Raw genomic sequence first — 21928 nt, 5'->3', positions numbered from 1 at the left:
TAAAAAAACCCAGAGGTAAGAACTAAATAGCTTCAACCAACTGTCCAGAAAGACTGATGAGAGTTAGGCTAAATTAGAGTTTCACCCTGATCTCCAAAAGGCCCTAAAAAGTATGGACTGAAATCAATCTTCCTTCTTTTCCATCCACCTTTTTGCCCAAAACAATCAGTCACTTCCTCTTGTGTGATCTGGAAACCTTTCTCTTCTTGAAGTATTCAACGCAATCTTTGCTGAAAAAGTTAGCTTGGCACTAAGTCCAAAAGTTATGTTTACCAATGCAGACTGTGGTGAAATGCAGTCTAACTTAGGCAAAACAGCAACATGGGTGCTCCTAGGTGCTTAATGAAGCATCTCTCCAAAAAGCACCTCTTTCCCACGTGGCAAATGAAGACAGATTTGAAGCTTTGCATGTATTTACAAAGCTAATTTAGGAGGACAGGACTCCCTATCACTTGCTCTGCTTCACTGAATATATATAGTACTTGGGCACTTCCAATACAAGTTCCCTTACAAGATTATACACTGCTCTCTATGTTTTCAGGTTCAGACACTCTTCTTGAAGTGATTACATTACCACATATTTGAAAAATTCAAACATTCCTTAAATAAGAACATTTGAGGTCATTAATGCTGCTTCTTTCTGCTATCCCTTCAGACTTCTCTAAGTATTAATGTATCTAATAGAAATGCAATGTTTGCAATGACAACCCACAGTGTGAACTGGGAAAGGCAGGAGGAATTTTAATTCTGTTTTACTTATTAAATTATTTGTGTTATTTTCTGTCAGCACTAATTAAAATTTAGGAAACAGAATAGAAAAACCTTTGGACAACTGTATTGCTAGATACCACGACAATGTTCAGATGATGCTTTCTCTGTGCACAAACAATAACCTTTTAAAAACTATTCTACAGTTGATGACATTTCAAATTTTAAAGTTTAATATTCTCTTTCCATTGTATGTTTAACACGACACTATCCAAATGCATATCCAGGGAGCTGTTTGAGACATCAGTTCTTAATTCACAGCTACAGAAGCTGCTGACAAAGGTTGAAGGGATGAGTCTAAAGTAAACTGCTGGGGTAACCAAGAAAATACAGAAGCACTCCTGGTCTGCTCCTTTACTGGTTTTTTTTTTGTTGTTTCTTTTTTTCTTTTAGCCTCCCAAAGTGATGCTTTATTCTTCTCTTCCCTCCGTGACACAACAAATCTTTGAAAGACTCTTAGGGATACAATTTTCCTTCTAATATTCCTTTCACACTTTTACTGTGAAAAAAGCTGTGGCTGCATGAAGTCAGTGACGCTGGAGAAAACATTAATTTTCAATGCATAAAGTGCTAAATGTAGTTTCTTCATTGCATGACTTCTTTTACGAGTCTTACTGTTTATGTCTCTTTACATGTGTTGTACATATCAGCAAAACCTTCTCTCATTTCTCAAACCTGAGGGCACCAACCTCTCTTCATCTTTACCCCAGTCAGTCTCTCAGAGGACTTATTTTTTTGTGGATAGTTAGTTTATGATCAAAGGCTTCTAGAAATCCCACAAAAGTTGGGTTGGATCAGCAGGAAGTATTCAGTGCTTGAAGTCTGACAGCAGAAGTATCCCTGGTGTAACAAAAGAACCTCCATGAACTGAGCAGCAGTGCTCTTGGCTGACTCACTATGATAACCCAATTTGGAAATTGGGTAATTTATCAGTATTAGAGACCACATTTGCAGAAGCTACAACCTGTAAATTTAAGGCTGCATTATAACATTGGTTTTGTTAACATTTTTCATAAACTATGACTATAATCAGTATACCAGGAATAACATTTCAGCAAATAACCTCAGAGCCCAGCATGATTAAAGGAAATTACCAACTCTAAACAGAAAGATGCAAAAATATATTTCAAAATTCTTCTTGATAAATGCCGATCTTGAAAAAAAGAATGAAGCCTTACACCAAAAGGCAATCAGTAAGCCAGAGCTTTAAGCTAATCTAAACATAAGAGGAAATGTACAAGTACTAACTAAGAAATTGCAGCATGCTGGTCTCAGACATACTCTAATTTCTCTTTATAATTTCAGAGCTAAAAAGCCCCTAGAGCTGAACAGATATGCATGAAAAATGATGCACAGAATTGCCGGCAGGATTTTTTTCTACATGTTGCCAAACGTATGTTACACAAAATTGTCATTACGGGATAGCTTATTACATTTTACAGGGCTACAAATCTCCTTGAATTAAATATTCATGAGTCTTGCTTGGAATACTGAATCCTGGGGTATTTTGTAAGAAACAGAAACTAGTCTTTTTAACTATATATTGTAATATATAAATTATAAAATTATGATTTTTAATCATATTAAATTCATTATTAGCTATGGACATTAAACTAGCAGATCACATATTTTACATCCGTAGTTTCACAAGAAAATATTTATACGTGAGAATAAGTTCAACCAGTAGAACTCATCATGTGCTTCATCGTGCTTTTGCTTCGCAAACAGCAAGCTGATGTGCTTGGAGATGAAAAGCAAAGTGGGAAAAAAATGTATATTGAAAAAATCAGTATGTATTTTCTCCTTCAAGTCTGCTACAAGACTAATACAACTTAAAACTGCATTTTCAGGAGAGTAATTTTGATAACGAACGGGAAAAATATCCTCCTCTAAGAAATAAAAGCATAGCAGTCCAAAGGAGAAAACGAAAGGATCCTGCCCACTCATTGTAAGAAATTAGTCCTTGTAGTTCTCACTTAGGAACAAGGAAGTCAGTGGCTCTGGGTAAGAACAGATGAAGCTGAATAGAGTAGCTATTTGCTGAGCATGGTAAGTAAAGAGAAGAGAAATGTAGCTTGTGTTTTAAAAACATTACTCAAAAAACTCCAGTTACTGTGAAATTAGCTGTTACCCTTCTTAGGAAACACGTTCTCCCACTAAAAGCAGTTGTTCTGATATTGATTGTTAAAACTGCCTTGTAACCAATCTGAAAACAGAACCAAACAACAGCTTCTGCCTCATCAGATTTTTTTTTATCTCTTCTAAAGAGCACGACCACACAAACAACGATCAGACACGCAAATGTAAGATCTTTGCTGCTGGAAGGGAGCTTTCATTCTGTTACTGGCAGAAGGGTTACAGACAGACCTTTTTCTCCTTTCCCTTCTCTTAAATGTTTCTTCTTTAATTATACCAAATGTTAAAATGTTAATATAGCTATGCTTGAGCAGGAAAGCAGCTGAAGGGCCAAAGAATTAGGGGAGGGGGTAAGAGACAATTACCATTTACAAAAAACAAATGTCATCAGGTTTAGCTGCTATTTAACAGTTTAACATTTTAACAAGGGGGAACAGAAAGAATGGTTACGCACAGCTTTTCCATAAACAAGTATAGAATGTATTTAAAAAACAGAATTATACTTCATAAAAAAGAGAACTGCAACTCATGGGTCCAATTCACCAGCATCTATCAAGTGAATTGAAATGTCTGATGTGCAGTCACTGGAAAATTCTGGAAGAAAAAAGCAGACAAACCTGAGCCAACGCAGAAGAAGCTTCTTTCAAATCTGATATCCCTCTAAAAGGTTTTATGACTTACTTAGTTTCTCATGCATCCTTTTTGCTAATGTCATAAAACGATAACAGTCCATTCTTTAACCTCTAGAACATAAAGCTTTGTGTCTCTGTCACAACTGGGAATGACACAGAGAAAAAATAACATCACTGGTTCAAGAAAGAATCTGTGATGCTGTTCGATAAATAGTTTACAAATCTCTTCCCACCTCCAAGATTTAGTGAGTCTATCATTTCAATGTGTTAATAAAACGCAGAGATAATAATAGGCATGCTAGTATGAACTCTAAGCTAATAAACTAGATTACTGTCAAGCTCCATCCTACTTGTAATACAACTTCAATAGAATCCTTCAAAAATTTTCTTATAGCAAAGTGAGAGGAGAGGTACAGACATGGCAGTAAAGTGAACAAATCCACCAGTCGCTGATCCAGTCGGTACTCCAAAAAAAGAGCTACACCTCACTTGACACCAAGAACGGTAAGTACCATGCTCATTCAATGAGCTATCTTTTAGAAACCTTTTCTATTGTATCCTCAGCAGAAAGAGAACGTGATTTCTTATAAACTAAAATCATTCAATTGGCTATCTGTTGAAATAAATAATTCTAAAGTGGGGACAAAGAACATGACCCTTAGAGTTAGCAGATGGGGAGTCAGGGGTACTGGTTTTGGCAGAAAGATCTAGAAATTCAGTTCAAGTGAAAACTAATGACATCTTATCTAAAATAAAGCTGTAACAACCATTATACTGGAAGCTGAGGTGAAGCACCATTCCTCATTTACCAAAGTACTAAAACAGGTGGACCAAAGTTTTAGTTGCATTAAATAGACAACACTTAGGTTATTAGGCTTCTGAGAATATTTTCCCCTCTGTTGCACGTGTGAATTTGTGCTTTCAAAATGTGTGAAATTAGTAAAAGCTCTGAAAAAGTGGGTATAAAAAGCGGCATCAGCTGAGGTCCTGACAACCGTTTGTAACTGTTGCAAACACATTACAGAATAATACGCTCCAAGAAGGTATCACAAAGAATCCAAAGTTTTAGACTCCCACTTGCATCTGGGGGTAAAAAAGAAAGACCATTAAAAGTACAAACCCACTCTAGGATACTAAAATCTAATTAGAGCCTAAGAGTGGTGTACAAAGGGAACAACAGTCAGCTGTTCATTAGGAACAGAAGGAAAGCAATTTTGTCTTAGAGGTGGCATAAGAATACTGAATGGTGTTTAACTCACTGCATCCCTCCTCTCCAGCACCCTTTGTACAGGAGAGAACAGATCACACTGTGGTGTTCAGCAACCAGCATTGTTTCCTAACTCCTTCTATTCCAGCACCTGGGGATCATACCCACCTGTATTTAAGTAAGAACAATCTTGCAGAAGAGAACTGTGGACCATATGTGACCACAGTCAGAAATGCAGGACTGCAGTCAAAATCTGCCTGCAGCTGACCATGACATTGCCCTAACAGTAACTAGAGAAACTCCCCTTCGTGAATAGCTACGAAGACTTTCATGTCTCAAAAGCAGTTCTTTCATCCTAAGAAAAATTAGTTTTTGCAATTTACCCCTAGGCCAATAACTGATTCTTAAACAGTGAGCTACATCGTGACTTGATTTAAAATTTTACTGCTATTCAAAATTCCACTCCAGTACAAGGCAGTTCTCAGAGTAAAAAACCATTAGCTATACAGCTAAACATAATCTTTTTCTAAAACCAGCAACATTCTACTTTACTTCTTCGATAGCTGTAGGCTTTTTTAAGCAACCAAAACATGTACAAACAGACCTGTATATATGCAATCAACATCAATATCTATTCTAGTAAATATCTATTCTAGTAAAAAAATAATATTAAAAAAAATTGCCTTATGCATGATACAAGTTATAATAACTTTTTCCCCCTCCACTTCTTTCCTGGCCAGTCACCATTAATATTCCTAAGAAATTAATTCATATACGTTTGCAGTGTGACACTGCAGAGTTTCAGAAGTAATGGGATAACATTGACCAAATTTGATAGAGGACAGAACCCTACTTCTTTTGAAGGCCTAGCAAAATATGCATGCAAATGTCATGGAAACAGAAGCTCTCTCCATAGTAACATCATCTGTGGTACTGTAGCTAACCACTTTAATTTCTAACATGCTCCAAGGAAGGTATTAGCTTAAATTCAGTTTTCATTTAGTATTTGTTCCATAACATTCCACATATCTAGCAGCCGCAAAGATTTATTAAAGACATTAATAGTTCACAAGCATGCAGTATCAAAGCCAAAGTCAAATATAAGTGTAAGGGCAAACTAATTAACTGTGACAAAGCAAGTCTGACTAATACGGTCTTTTGAAAAAAAAAGCCAAGAGACTGATGGCACCATAAAGAATAATTATATTAGAGCTGGTTCCCATTATACTCTCTGACTTCATGCAACAACTGTCAGATGTGCAAGAGCATTTTGCATGAAACGCATTGAAGGAGCTACAGAATAAAAAGACACACTTCACAAATGCACCTAAGCAACCCTTGTTACCTGCAGCTATACAGAATCTTACATTTTTTATCAACCAACCCAGCAACCAAAATTCTCAAAACTAGCTGTACAAAGACTCTTGCTAGCACTGTAGCTTCTCTCCATGCAGATGGACCAACACAGTGCATGGCAATCAGAGCCATGGGAATGATTTTCAATGAACAATTTATTTGACAAATTAGACCCTGTTTGTGCACTACCTGTATGCAGTTCATGGCTCCGAGAAAAAAAAAAAATCCTGATTTATTCTACAGCAATGCTTACCAGCCTATTTTTTGATCTGATGACCAATGCTAGGTTTCACTTCCCTGACAAGGCACCTGTGCCATCCAGAAACTGAAAAGGGTCAGTAGTGCAAATATACAAAAATACATTACCCATGACATTTCTTCAAGTAAAGTATCAGGTCTTGCATAAACAAGTACAGCAAGCATAGAAAATATAGCTTATCTTTAAGCAGGTCTTTTAAAATGTGAACAAACAATCACAAAATTACCTGGTTGCTCTTGTTCATATGCAAAACATAAAAAGTTGGACTCATGTTCTTTACTGGTTCCAACATTTTAATGAAATGTAAAGTTTAAACCAAATCTGTAACAATGAAGAAAGCATCATGACTGTATTACTTAAGCTGTCTTAAAATAAAAAAAAAACCTTTACCAATATCCCATATCTGAAAAATTACATAGAAAATCTTCAGGTTTGTTTTTACACCTTATCTAACAGAAGGGAGAGGTGTATTTCCTACAGTCTTCATACATGGACATAGTAGTGTGCTCTATATTTTAAAGACTAATCCTGATTCTACTCAAAAAATCAAACATATTCTTCCAAATGCATGTTAATCTGAAGCTCTGAAAAAAAAAAAAGCATTGAAGGTTTCAGAAATACAATATAGTTGACATAGTACACTATTTAAATGTATATTTGTCTAACAGAAAATTTTTATTACTTAATACTGACACTTTAAAAAGTATTCTGTAAATAACATACAAAGCAATAACACGTGTGCCTACTTTTTTTGTCTATTGGCCTTTGAGCCATCTGGGGGCAGGGAGAACTACCCCCAAAAGCCAAATCTGATTTTGCTTTGCTTGACTTTAGCTGATGCGAAGATAACTACAAAGGAGTATGCTGGCTAAAAACTAGCAAATACTGACCTCTGCCATTCTCATCTCCAACTAAACTTACATTTTTCCTCACCATCATATGCATCACACATCTTGCAGAACAGATTTAGATAGAAAAATAAACTTTACATTTTACACATGAAGGCAAAAGGAACAACAAAAGGTTTTGTTAACCATGCAAGTTGTTTTTTTTTTTTTTCCACGTTTTTTGAGCTCATCCTATGAGCTCTGGATCCTGTGATAAACTTACATTTGTTAAGCAGTTGAGTGTTTCCAAAACTATTTAGAATTATCTTTCATTCCTCTATGGTTCCTTTTCCTCATTACCAGCAGAACAAGCCATATTTTCCCTTAACAATGACAAAATCAATTCACTGTCTGACAAGTCCCAAAGACACATTTTAATTGCTCTCATAAGTTTAAAATTCTCTCTAGAGAATCCTGTGTTGCATAAAACACGTTTCACTACAGTGCTTGAATGAATATACAGATACTGGATTTCTTGGGATTTCTAATGATCACTGTTTGGAAACAAACACTTTGGAAACATTGTTTGTCAGTTCAAACTTCTCAAAACTTTCAGATAGGATGCAACAAGTCTACTAACTGTTTCTTTAATGAACAAAGTGTACACAACATCTGCAAATATCTGGGATATTTCCAGCTAAGATTCCTAACGATTTTCCCCTTTTGGAATGAACCAGTAGACGTGTTGCAGTTGCACATTCCTCTGTTTCACGGACAGAGAAAATGTGAGTTTCATTTCAGAAACACAAATAGCAGCCTTAAAAGAAAATAAGCTTTTGCCTTAGGAATATCTGCACTAATTACATAAGAAATTTTCATCAGGTTCCTGATCTCTTACTTCTACAGTTATGGCATGAAGTCCATCACTGTCCTTCTAACTGTACTTAGAAGATTACAGAGTACTAACTTGTACGATACAATCACATCTAAATTATTCAGCACGCATGTCAGTGGAAGAAAATTAAGTTTTCTTAAAAGCAATTTATAGCTTTCATATCAAGCTCAAGACTTGCACTGTTAATGGACTTGGTTCTCTATCTTGGGAATGTGAAAGGCTAGGAGAACTAATGAATGGAACAGGGACTACAATCACAACTGAAACTAAAGTTACTGTCAGTCAAAACGAGACTGAATTAGCACAACTGTGTTCTGTTGTACTTCTCCAGTACAGAACACTATTCTGCAGGCACCTCTGAGCCTTGCAGAGCTACTGTTTTGCACAGGACCATGCATATGAATACTTCAATATGTGCTGTCACCAAATATACAGTTACCGTTAAAGGTTTATCTAATAACACATGCTACCTAATAAAATTATTTTTATAATTAAAAAATTCAGTTAATTTTTTGTTATATTTATCATCCATTTTCAATTTCACTGATTTTAAAAACAGTGACCCAGTAAACATTGCAAATTATGAATAACAGAGCAATGTAGAGCAAAACATTCTGCTTTTTAAAGGACGTGTCTTTAAATGTTTTGTCCAGCCAGATACCACAATACAAGTGCTGCTACACCTCTGAAACCACTTTGCTTTCTCACATTTAGGGTACATGTGCCATTTTCCTGAAATGCTAGGCTACTGCTTACACCAAAAGATCAGGATGAAGATTCAGCAAACATTCTGCATTATTCAGATACCACTATTTTTGTTTTACTACTATACTCCTGACTAACAGAAAATAAAAACATTGTATGAAGGATCTTCATGGAAACTTAAGAGGTTAGTTGGTTGTTATGAGGCACTCTTGTTTATGGATATCTATGCTGGGATCTGAAGAAAGGAGAGTGTTGACAAAGCACGTACCACTATATTGTCCGGTTTCCAAGTCATTCCTGATCTAATAACTTTTCAATCCTGGAAAGATTACTGTAAAATTCAGGATGAGTTGAAACACTGCCATGAAGACAAGTGGCCACTTCATTAGCCTATGTTAAGCATCAAGAGATGAATCAACTGCTCAGATGATTCAGTAAAGAGTTCTCACTGATGTAAAGCAGAACCTCTCCTAGATTTCCCTAACTGGCCATAAAAGAGATTGTTTTTTCAAAACTGTTGCACAACACATATAAACCGATACAATTTGTGGAACAGAGACTTACCCTTTTAAAAGCAGGTATGTTTTGCAAAAGCTGAACGACTGTGTTGGTATTCTCACCCGAAATCATATTTACAGTATATATTCCCAACACTTACCTACTTTAGTTAGAAAGTATGTGCAATCTGACATAATTAGGAGCACGATAGCAAGTGCACTCATCAAACTCCCTGACATCCAGTTTTGAGATGAAGAAGCTATGCAAAAATCATATTTGAAAGCCTTTATGAATGATAATTCTACATCTTTAATTTCCCAACATTCCAAACAGTAGCACCCAGAAAAAGCCTTTTTTTTTTTTCTTCTCCTAAACAACACATGCACAGACGCCACCATATTAATGTCAACTGACAATCTTGGGGATGACTAGCACACATAATGTAAAAAAGATCTTTCCTAATGCCACTGGCAGGCAGAATGATTAAACTGCATAACAGAAGTTCAAGAACCTATTTAAATGGGGCCCATAAATGCAGCCTGAGAAATCAGAGAATGTCAGGCGGTATAGGTCATTAGCAAACAAATGAAATAACATACCAATTAAAACTAACACTCTAGGTAATCAGACTCAAGGCAGTGACATCTATTCAGGCAGACACAAAAAGGAAGTCAGGTTAAACAGTTTTGGCCAATACCAAATACCTTTGCATCTCAATCTAATGTACTAGAGGACCAAGAGCAGAAAGCTAAACAAGAAAAACTTCTGTTACACTCCAACCTTACTATATTCAGAGCTAAAAATTACTCATAAAGGCAGGGGAGAGGAGGGGAGGTGCTCTTTTTTTTGTCTATTTTTTTTTTTCAACCGTGGATATAGGAGTTTACATCTGCAAGAAATGTTCACATTTCTTGAGGTGGGAATTATCTCAGGTTCTTGGAAAGTGGAAATCATAAAAATCTACTGTGTTCAAAAATCATGGTACTTGTATCTAGGAGTCTAAATAATTTAATTGAACAAGCTGTGATTAAATTATTAGACCTTACTTAATGGTGTTTAAGTTAGCATTTCTGCTGCTATTGTTTCTTAATTTTCTTTTTTTCTGTTTAAAAAAAATACTAGAAAACAGATCACCTCCAGACAGCAAAAACAAACATGACTTGGTATAAAAATTTTACTTGCATGGTCACAGAAAATCTCTCAAAGAAATACTCTGTATTGCTAATAAATTTGAGTATATTCATAAAGCAGATGATAGAATGGTATATTTGAGATAGGATTAGGTATTTAAGAGATGAATTGCAAGCAACATTGCCATGGATATTGAATAAACAACTATTCATAGGCAAAAAAGAGTTGCAAAGCTCAGTGGCATTTCAGGAGATAGACAGCAAGTTCTCTGTTAAAACAAAACCTACAACTGCACAAAAACCACACTAACATGACAACAGCATACCCTGACTAGTAACAGATTCAGTCATGAACGTTCCTCTTACAGAAGAAATCACATGTAGCAAAGAGATATTCTAAAGATACAAAAGATGTTTTAGTAGAGTGGATCAGCACAAAGACTGATGAATATTTTTCTCTCCAGATTCTCCTTCCTTCTGCTGCAAACTCTAGAGAAAAACAAAATCTTAGCATCTGTTAACAAATTGTATTTGTATTCCCTGGTACGCAGTGATAGGACATGTGGGAACAGCTCAAAGCTGAGCCGGGGAGATTCAGACTGGACATCAAGAAGCATTTCTTCACAGTGCATTTCTTTACTTCAAAAGGCTTCCCGAAGAGGTGGTTAATGCCCCAAAGCTGTGAGTGTTTAAGAGGTTTTTGTACAATGCCCTTAACAGCATGCTTTGGTCAGCCTTAAAGTGCTCAGACAGCTGGGACTAGTTGACCCTTGCAGGTCCCTTCCAACTGCAACAATCTATTCCATTCTACTGTATTCCATTGCCTCCAAATCTTACATGAATCTATGCAAAATCAGAAAGCTAAATCCAGAAACGTATATATTTCTTAGAAGCGAAAATACATGTTATTATATGATTCTTCCTAAGCCTTTATACATCAGCTTTAGTACTAGGACTATATCTGAGACTATCTAAAGCCATTACTTGCTATTGCAAGAGAAACGTAGCAATGATTGATGCCCCTTCACTGGTAAACAAGATGTCTGAGTTTCAGAAATAAGCCAGCAACTTGTGTTTAAAAATGCATAGACCATTTGATAAAATGTATACTGTGGAAGAAAAGGCTTATCAATTATATAGGATTTTTTAGGAAAAACTGGCACTGCCCAATGAAAGAAATAATGGAGATACTTTATTTGGAGGCATCTATTGGAGATATTTCATTCAGTGTTAACTTCAGTGACTTTGGGTGAACTTTTACAGTGACAGAAAATAACACAGCCTATTATACAATGGTAATAGCACAAATAATTAACAGGCAATCAAGCATTTCAGATCACCACTAAGTCTGCCAAGGGGAGGGAAGGAAGACATATTAACGACTCATGCAATGTTAGTCAGTTATAAAAACCTGCCCATTATTCTTTCATTTTAAAGGCTAAGCTTAATATTAGTATTCAGTATGGAAAGTTACGTGTTAAATAACTTAGCAATTATTTAAAATAACATTTATCCTAGAAGAACAGAGCTTAGCAGCTGCCCTTCATCCTTCCCTGTAAAAATCCCAAATCCACATAACTGGACTTAATTCCACATCCATAATAAAAGCACGGCGAAGTACCAAACAGAAATCAGACCGAGCCAAGGCAAAAACATCACAGAGCTCAGGAGGCAAAAACAGAACAGAAGATAATAAATTGTGATACAAGCTTTCCACAGATGTTCAAAAACTGTCATTAGGCGTTCCTAGCTGATGGCCAGCAAGCCTTCTTTTAGTTGGCTGGAGTAAGAAAATAATTCCTACATGCTTTTAGGGAAAAAAGTTTAAGCCAGAAAGAAAGCTGGTTATTAAGAGATTACTAGCATAAAAATTAGACAATCTGAGATGTCTAGCAAAGGTATGATTTACAAGGCACACAATAAAATTAATTTCACTGATGAGTGAGTACAGGTCAGAAAGCCAATTCTGCCATCAGAGGAGCCCATTTCAAAGATTTTAATTAAAAACCCATGGGTTGGCAAACTGAAGTGTTCTAAAACAAATGCAAGAAGTTTGCTGTTTTGAAGTAACCTTTCAAAAAAAAGGACTGGAAGTTTCCAGTCTTTATGGAAGCATAAGCACTCAGAATCTGTGAATAAGGCATTTGGATTTTACCTTCAAACTAATTCACTCATTGTCTGGGGCATGATCCCAGAGTGAAGCTTCCTGCTGGTCTGTTTCACTCCTAATTAGCACTCAGCTTTGGTCCCTGCTCTGCCAACCCGGTACAGGCACAGGGACCAGAAATCTGATCAGATGGAATGGGACTGACTTAAACATATGGGAGTTACAGTGGTAGCATCTTAAATGGATAGAAAATGACACAGGGAAAAGAAGTGTTAGGGAGATGCAACATAAAAGGTAAATCAAACAGAATGTGGGAAATAGGCTGCTGGATAAAGAGAATGCATGATAAGAGCATTAGGACAAGAGGGCACGGGCTTAAGCTCTGTCAGGGGAGGTTTAGGTTGGATATTAGAAAGTTCTTTACAGAGAAAGTGATCAGGCATTGGAATGGCCTGCCCAGAGAGGTGGTGGATTCACCGTCCCTGGAGGTTTTTAAGACAAGGCTGGATGCGGCACTGAGTGCCATGATCTAGTAATCACAGTGGGGTTGGATCAAGGGTTGGACTTCATGATCTGGGAGGTCTCTTCCAACCCAGTTAATTTTATGATTCTGTGATTCTATGAAAAGGAAAAGATGAAAGGAAAATACTACAAAGGGAAGAAGAGAAATAATAGTAAGATAACATTTGGAAGTTGGTAAAGAGTCTGGTAGGAGATGCATAAGAAGCACACATCATATTAAATTACCTACAAAGCATTCTTAAATCATAAACAAGGCAAAAATCTCCATCACTTCCACTAAACATGCTCTTCTCATGATCTCTGAAAGCTTTCAGACTGAAAAGGGAGGAAAGGGGAAGAAAGAGGCCTCAGTCACTGCCTTGCTACTGTCACTGTGAAATTATGCACTTGTATACCCCAGGCAATAACCAATGTAAGGAACTTGAGTAACTGGTTAATTAGTTAGGAAGAATACTGCTCAGTTAGCAATGACCTTGCAAAATAAACTAACCTACATAGGCAGAGAACAATCTCCTTACTTATCGTTGCTTCTACCATCACCAGTCACAGTGCAAAACAATTTCTTATTCAGTATAAGAACCTTGATATTCATAATGAGTTCAGATAGAAAGACTAACAGAAGAAAATAAACCCTCTTGTATCCAATTGAAACCCTAGATGCAGTAGTAAAATTTTTTCACAAATCCCTTTTTATTAAAACGTGCCAATTTCTCAAAGCTGAACTAGTACAGAGGCACTCGATGTCAAGTCTCTCCAAAGCAAAGAGAAAAGTGAAAAAACCCAGAGCTCTTAGAGGCTAAAAGCATAATTCCTATTCACAGATCATTTGAGGTATTTTTATTTTTGTTACAAATCAAAATTAAACCAAGCTTAAAATCAACAAAGTATTTTTTCTCCATCCATGTTGACTCCCAGTACAAATGCTGCCTATAGCTGGTGGGGAATACATCCATATACTCAGGTCTAGATACCTTTGCATAAGAGCACAGACCAAGGGGAATATCTCTGAGTAAATGGGGTAGCTGGGGAGAGGAAACACAGAAAAGTCTTTCAAACAGACTAAACTAGTTAATAAGCTCAATATTTTTTATATTAGATATCTATGTTCTGCATTTTGCTTCAACTACTACAAATATGGAAAGTATGGGTATTTTACAAAAAAATTCTGTCTGTAAATGGTGACATTTCACTCATCTTCCTCTGCAGCCACTTTATTGTTCTTTGTGATTTTACTCTGATTCCTTCTATTTTTGAGTTCTTCTCCTCATGAGACTTCAGGAGCTCTCAGAAGACATTCTTAAATTTCCCTGATCTTCTAAAATGCAGTATCATTTCTGGGTTTTTTTCTATAAGATCAATTATGTCAATAAAAATGGTAGTTAAGAACAGTTTGCTTCTGGATTTGCCATGGTCTCTTTAGTTGAGACAAACTGGTTTCTACCTCAATCAAAAAAAAGGGGTTGTTATTTTCTCTGTGAAAAGTAATACATCATGCATTTAATTGCAACAAAAAACATTATTTCAGTTAGTATTCTCAAGAGGTCATTTATGCACTGTTATACTGTTGCCCTTGTACTGTTGTCTATTAATTTATTCCCTCTGTAACACACAAAATAAAAAAGCAGTATCAGCTATCTCTATCAGCTTCATCCTTTTCCTACTTATTTCCCAATTAACAGGTCTACAATAATATCTTTCATGCTAAATATATTATTTATACTTCGTGAACTACAAAAGTCATCACACTGAGAAAACTGCATATTGTTTCATCCAGGAAAACCAGTTTTATTAATAACAGATGAAACACACTTACATTCCATAAACCAAGAAATAATAAATTTTGAACATTAAATTAGACTAAACAAATACATTAAAGATGAAAAACCTTTATAAGCATCTTTCATAAGGAAAATTAGGTTTTAGTTGGGTTATAAATTTTTCAGTATGTTAAATCAGAAAACACAAGTTCTAGAAACACAAAACATATCGCATATTGATTTCCTGTAACAACAGCAGAGACACATTCTTCAGAAAGTCCATCTGAACTAGAAAAGGCAATTTCAGATTTATGTGTAGTAACTCTGCAATAACTTCTAATATTCAGGAAAGTGCTTCTGAGAAACCTTTGCAATTGCTTTAGATTTTAACAATATCATCAGGACTTCTTATGAAAGTATGAACTTTCTTTACCCTAGTAATGTTGCTTTAAATTTGAAATAGCTATATAATAAAAGAAAAAAAATAATATATGTGGCCTAATTGCTCCGTTGGTTTGTGAATAATCAGCTGATATAGAACTGGAAATAGAGAAGTTAATCTTATTTCCAGATTGGAGTGTCATCATTCCTTGCTAAGATCTACAATATAGGAAGTAGACCAGGAAAACTGTTTTAACTGGAAAACTAAATACATGTATTTTCGACAAATAATTGTGGAAAGGATAGAAATATCTGCCAAATTTGAAATAATCAAAAACAATTCTTTATTTGATTCAGTAGACACACTGGAGGGAAGGGATGCCACCCAGAAAGACTCTGACAGACTTCAGAGGTGGGCCAGTGCAAACATACAAGTTCAAACAGGCCAAGTGCAAGGTCCTGCACCTGGGTCAGGCAAATCCCAAGCAAAGTATAAGCTGGGTGGAGAAAGACCTGGGGGTGTTTGTGGATGAAAAGTTCAACATCAGCTGGCAATGTGAGCCTGCATCCCAGAAAGCCAAACACACCCTGGGATGCATCACGAGAAGCATGGCCAGCAAATCAAGGGAAGTGATTCTGCCCTTCTGTTCTGCTTTCAGAGATCCCACTTGGAGTGCTGTGCCCAGGTCTGGGGCCTCAACAAAGAAGGACATGGACCTGTTGGAACAAGTCCAGAGGAGGGCCACTGAGATGATCAGAGGGCTGGAGCACCTCTCCTACGAAGACAGGCTTAGAGAGTAGGGGATGTTCAACCTAGAGAAGAGAAGGCTCCTGGGAGACCTTATAGCAGCCTCACAGTACCTAAAGGGGCCTACAAGAAAATGGAAAGAAACTTTTGACATGGCCATGTAGTGATAGGACAAGGGGGAATGGCTTCAAACTGAAAGAGGGCAGTTTTAGATTAGATATCAGGAAGACATTTTTTACTATAAGGGTGATGAGGTTCTGGAACAGGTTGCCCAGAGAAGCTGTGGATGCCCATTCCTGCAAGTGTTCAAAGCCAGGCTGAATGGGGCTCTGAGCAACCTGGTCTAGCAGAAGGTGTCCCTGCTTCCTCCTGTCAGGGGACTGAACTAGGATATCTTTATGGTACCTTCCAACCCAAACCATCCAATGATTTACAAGCTAAGAAAAAAAGTCAAGATGGATGATGTTACAGTCATGATCTCTGCCAATAAACAATACACACTGCAGTGTATCCCCTGTATCAGACTCAACAGGACCAGTAATAGGATGAACGAGGCCAGGTTACTGACTTCCTTTAAAGCCACCTGTGCATCTTGAGAACCATTTACCTTTTTTTTTTTTTTTTCTGGTTGTCTACAGCTCTTCTGCTGACTTTTCCCCAGCTCACTCATATACCTGTACACTGGCAGACATGGCTCAAGAATTTATCATGCTTCAATCGCAATAAGACAACATAAGTCACAAATTTTAATGAAATTTTTGTGTCTGAACACCCTTGAGAAAACAAAATAATACGACAGCTCAAATCAATGTTTGAAAAATTCATGGAACTCATGTAGTCATACAAAAATCTGCCTTATTTAGCAGCACATCTTAGTATATACACTACAAAAACATGAGCTGATTCCTGAAAACTACCACCATGAGTTAATAAGAAGTCACACATACAACAAATGAGATAGAAACCAGCTGAATTTTAGTACTTTGAGGAACTGGAAAAGTCAGAAACAACACTGCAAAGTGATCCTGATTGAAACAAAGATTAGGGAGTAGATGGGAGGATGAGTGGAGAGGGAGAGTGGGAATTTCGTCTGTGATGAAATGAAGGGGAAAAAAATCCATTTTTACGCTACTTACGCCTGTAGGCTGAAATATTAGTCCATCCACCTCATGGCTAACTTCTCTGGCAAAATTTCCTTCCAGGAGCTGTAGAACAAAAGGCAAAGAAATCTTTTTTCCATAGAGAAATATTTCATTTGTGATGACTGCACATCAAAGCAGATTATACCCTTCTACTGCAATCACTTGCCGGTAAACTCTAGCCAAATGAAAGCATGGGAAATGGCTATGTCAACAGAGTAGCAGTTTTTACAAGTTTTTACAAAGAATACTCAAGGCTAAAACAAATTTAATTCAAGGAAAACACCGCTGTCCAAAAAGAAATACTTAGAAACCAAGATGATTCTATATACTAAAAGATGAAGAAATATCAGTTCTGATACAGGACACTGAAGTAATTTGTGGGCAAATTAAAAAATCCATTTGCCACTTTAACACACAAGTAGCACTTACTGTAGACTGACATCATGTACTGAAAAATATTCCAGGGCATCATTCATGTTTCAGGACATTCATGTATGATAGACTTCCTAACTAGGGCATAACCCAGTAACACAGCTACACAACTGTAAAACAACTCTGAGTTAATATTAATCTTGAATATCCTGATTTACACTTTCAAAGACTGAATTCCATATGGAAGTGAATACATCCATCAAGATGCATTTACCAGAGGAAAAACATCTAATTAAACAAACTACTGAAACCAGCTAGTCAACAGTTATGAGAATTCATGATATACTTCCATAATAAATTATGACCTGCCTAAGGAAAAGCAAATAAAGAAGAAGAATTACAACTGACAAGTAACAGCAAAAATCAGTTGAATTGCCAAAATACCTCTTTATTAATTTCAATTTATATTTCACTGTAGAGACAAAGAATCTGTCCTGAAGTTGTAGGTGCTTTTAGTAATATTTGAAAAAGCTTTGATGTATAAGTAACCATATGGTGATAAAACATAGCAAAGACAGAACTCAGTAAACCACAATTTTAAAAACATCATTTTGGCCTGGTCTGCTAATTTTGTGCTGTTTTCTCTCTAGAGTCCAATTTAAACTCAATGACCCACTGACCAAATTATGACTAAATTATTCAAATGAAGTCAGTAAAGAGCAAAAGTATGAAAGGAGTTGAGAATTAACATTTGTATCCTACTATGGCTGTACAACTAAAAGTAATGCACTTATATGTTTTATAGATCAAAAGCCGATGCCCAGATATTTCAAACAATAATAATTTAACATATTTCACTAAAACCTGTAACTGCTTGCACAGAGCAACAGATCATTCTGTTATTAAAAAATATTTTTTCTTATGCAGTCATTAGCATATTTGTGCCTATAGCTCCAACAACAAAGTTCTCACTATTCAACATTTAGATACAACTTAATTGAAAAAACACACTACAAGAGTACTCTCAAGTGATAAAATACTGTAAGAATATTTGATTCTGAGTCAGAAATCACCCAATGAAACACTAGAGAAAGCCTCTACTTGAAACGTGGAAGTTGTAGCTCACGTTTACCTGTTGTTATTTTGAAATTTACAGCGGAGGTACACAGTGTAATGAATCTGCCACCAGATGTCTGCATAAAATAACAATAAATGATCCAAATTCTTTCATATATTCATTGTAGTCTTTGCTTCACCAGAGCAGTGAACACATTGGAAAAATACTTAAACAAATATTAAAAAAGTTTTAAAAAAATGTGGGTTTTTTTTTAATTTCTACACAAGCTAAGTTTCTGTAGATCACTTGAAAGGTGACTATGCAGTTACAAGACTTACTGGCCAGTGAGAAACCTGTAATAAGGATATGCTTCAAAATCAAAAAAAAACACACCAAAACTATTTCATCAAATTCAAGTATCAAAACACCTCTCTCTGAATAATAATAAAAATATTTAAAAATTAAAACACAAACTTCAAATTAGCAGAGACTATACTTTTTATAAATTTCTAGCTAGCTCATTAAAAGGCCCTAACCAAAGTGATAAAGAAAAACCAATCACCTCTGTTTCCACTTATTTGAAGTTGTTAAGGGAACTATAACTTGAGGACACACTTACTTTGGTGTTGGAGCTTACACAATTGAATTACGCATTCCTTCCCAAAATAAGACTGAAGAATATAGAAATAATATTTTATTTTGGAGCACATGGAAAAGCATCAAATTATTATTGTGCACTGTTTGGCCTGTAACTCTCTCCGCTCTGGTCCACATGCAGTTTTAGAAAACTCCATTAAAGCACTATTACAATTTGATAAATGGAGAGGAAAATATAAATTCTAAATGTACCACTGCAGAAATACATTCCGATACTCCTTTTCATTCACTACTTCACCTGAATTATAAAATGCAAGGCAATCCATCTCATCAAGCTGCCACCCAGTTTCAGACTAGAACATGTACTCAATTTGGAGGTCCACACTGTTATCACTCAGACAGCTCTTCTGAAGTGTCAATTAGATATCAAAGAAAAAAGGATTTTAAAACCTGAACAAGCCTCAACAGGCTTGCTGTAGAAGTACAACACTTCTTTGTACTCCCAGTTATTCTGCTTTCATTCTCAGTTACGCTACTTTCATTTTCATTAGGACAATTACATGTATAACTCCCTAGAAAGGAATTTTGACTAGAAAAGATTTGCAATTTGAGGGAGGGAAAGAAGGGATGGAAATTTTCTCTAACCTTCTTCCCATGCAAATTTTCTTGAGAATTAAACTACTGGAAGGCTGTATGTGAACAGTAGAATACATGGGTATTGAATACTGCATAAAGTTTGGAATGACAGGAAAACAAGCAGAAAAGGAATATTTGACATACAAGCAAGTGTTTTTGACACTAAAAAATGGAGGGGGGGGTTGGTTTATGAACTTACAATGCAAATATCATGGTAGATCTTTTAAAAAATGTTGTTCAATGTTCCACATGTTAAAATTTCTAATTAACTTGAACAGAACACTGTTTTTTAATCGCTGCCATGATAAATGGCACACCTGCTTGACTGGGATGACTGCCAGGGATCAGACAAAGTGCAGTGCATCCCAATGACATTTTATAAAAGATGGGTAAATGATGCATGTGAACCAGTTCTTCTGGCATCCAATTCCTTCCAGCCTTGTGGCATCTATTTCCACTTGTGACCCCCTTTGTTCACTTCTTGCAGTTTCCTGCTTCTCCGTGAACACTGCAATAAGCCATACACTCGTACTATAGCTTATTATTTAAAACTTTTTACTTTTTAACGAAAACTAAAAATCACTGCTCCACCTAATAACATTCCTCTAAGCAAAAGAACGGTATAATTGCATGGAGTGAGTAGAGCTGTATGACAACAGGATTTATCCTTGCTCTTTAACCACTGAGATGAGGAGCAGCAGTATGTCACCAAGGCAGCACTAAGAACCGGCTTTTTCCTTCCCCTTACAATAAAAACCCCCACTCACGGAAACTCAACACACTGTGAGAGCTATGTGAATTCCAAAGCATAATAATGAGTCTGCAAAGTCACAACAACTTTCTACAAAATAACTTGGCTACAGGCCTTGCATGCAATGATTATCGATCTCCTGTATCACAATATGCAAATATCGCTATCCATTTTGTCCATATTCTGATTCAAAACTGACATTGCTTGTTAGCCTCATGAAATACTTGAGGGTACAAAAAATAAATCCCTTTGAACGCTATGATACAAGACAAACATATGCCCATTTTCCATGCTTTTTCAATTTCAGAACTGCTATATGCTTCATTCAGTTCCAAGTCAATCTAGAGCAACTTTGCCTGCACCAGTCCCCATGTAGTTTTCCACAGCCACCTCCAAATTATTGATCATCTTGACTTGTTCACTCTAAGGAGAAAGTTGTGAAAGAGCACATAGTTCACTCAAAAGTACTACTTATAAATAAGCTACAAATCAAATTGTCAGTTAGCCAGGATGTAAAAATATCTTCAGACATGAGTCTACTGTCATTCCTAACTTCCCACAGCCAACATCTTCACCGACTTAGGTTTCATCCTGGCTTAAAGGACAGACTTCACCATCAGCTACAAAGTAATTCTCACACATTGGCAACTGTTGAGTTTTATAAACATGAGGTCATAGGTCCCTGTAGACACTACACATTCTTTAAACTTATTATACAGTCTTCAGAAAAAGATTCACAAGTTCACCTTTTTAAAAAGGAAACACTTATCGTCTCTTTCCTTACTCTTTTCTAAAAGAGATGGACTACTCTGATTTTAAAATAGGACATCACTTCTCTTTTATTTTTACATTAATTTGTTTCATCTTGTTTGCCAGTTGCTGTATTTCTTATTTTTACATGACAATCTCCTCAATAGCCCTGTCACATCTCAGTATACACTCTTCCACGAGCTCCTAATTATCCAAGTTCAATATAAAAATAATTTACTTTAAAACTGATTGATGACATATTTAAGACATCTCGGAAAAAGTTTTACATCCAAAGGGAGAAGCATGAGGGCTTTCAAATATACAGTGATTTAACAACAGTCAGTAAGAGACACCTGAATTTAAAATTTCTGCTACCAAGAGAAATATTTTAATCGTATTTCTGCTAATTCACAAGATAGAATTTATCTCTATTGTTACGCAAAGAAGTGTTTGAAGAAAGGGTCTACAAATCACAAATCCAGCTGAAGATCTGTTTTTCTATTGGGTAACTCTCCCGGATTTAAGCTTAAAAAAAACAAAACAAAACAAAACCCAAACAACTAAACACAGAAAAACTAAACCCCTTTTGAACAAAATTATTTTCCATAAAATATGAATTGAAATCTGGATCTCCCCTGTTATGGTAGAAAAAAAAAATTTTGAAAATAACCTACAACATAAATCTTCATAAATCC

At 36.1% G+C, this 21928-nt stretch overlaps 1 protein-coding gene across 3 annotated transcripts in view; it reads right to left on the bottom strand.

Moving 5' to 3' along the window:
• The window catches only part of RNGTT (RNA guanylyltransferase and 5'-phosphatase), a 179630-nt gene that overhangs the window by 74539 nt on the left and 83163 nt on the right, over positions 1-21928 (bottom strand). For all 3 annotated transcript variants that reach the window (XM_027896281.1, XM_027896283.1, XM_027896282.1), the window contains one exon: positions 17065-17133. In XM_027896281.1, coding sequence (XP_027752082.1) covers positions 17065-17133 — 69 coding nt within the window. The remainder of the gene's footprint in view (positions 1-17064; positions 17134-21928) is intronic.

The sequence above is a fragment of the Empidonax traillii genome, unplaced genomic scaffold (genome assembly GCF_003031625.1).
Source record: "Empidonax traillii isolate 1590-97213 ecotype Southwest subspecies unplaced genomic scaffold, ASM303162v1 scaffold491:size805508, whole genome shotgun sequence".
Lineage (NCBI taxonomy): Eukaryota > Metazoa > Chordata > Aves > Passeriformes > Tyrannidae > Empidonax > Empidonax traillii.
Note: the sequence above shows the minus strand (reverse complement) of the source record. Positions and strands in the feature narration are given on the sequence as shown.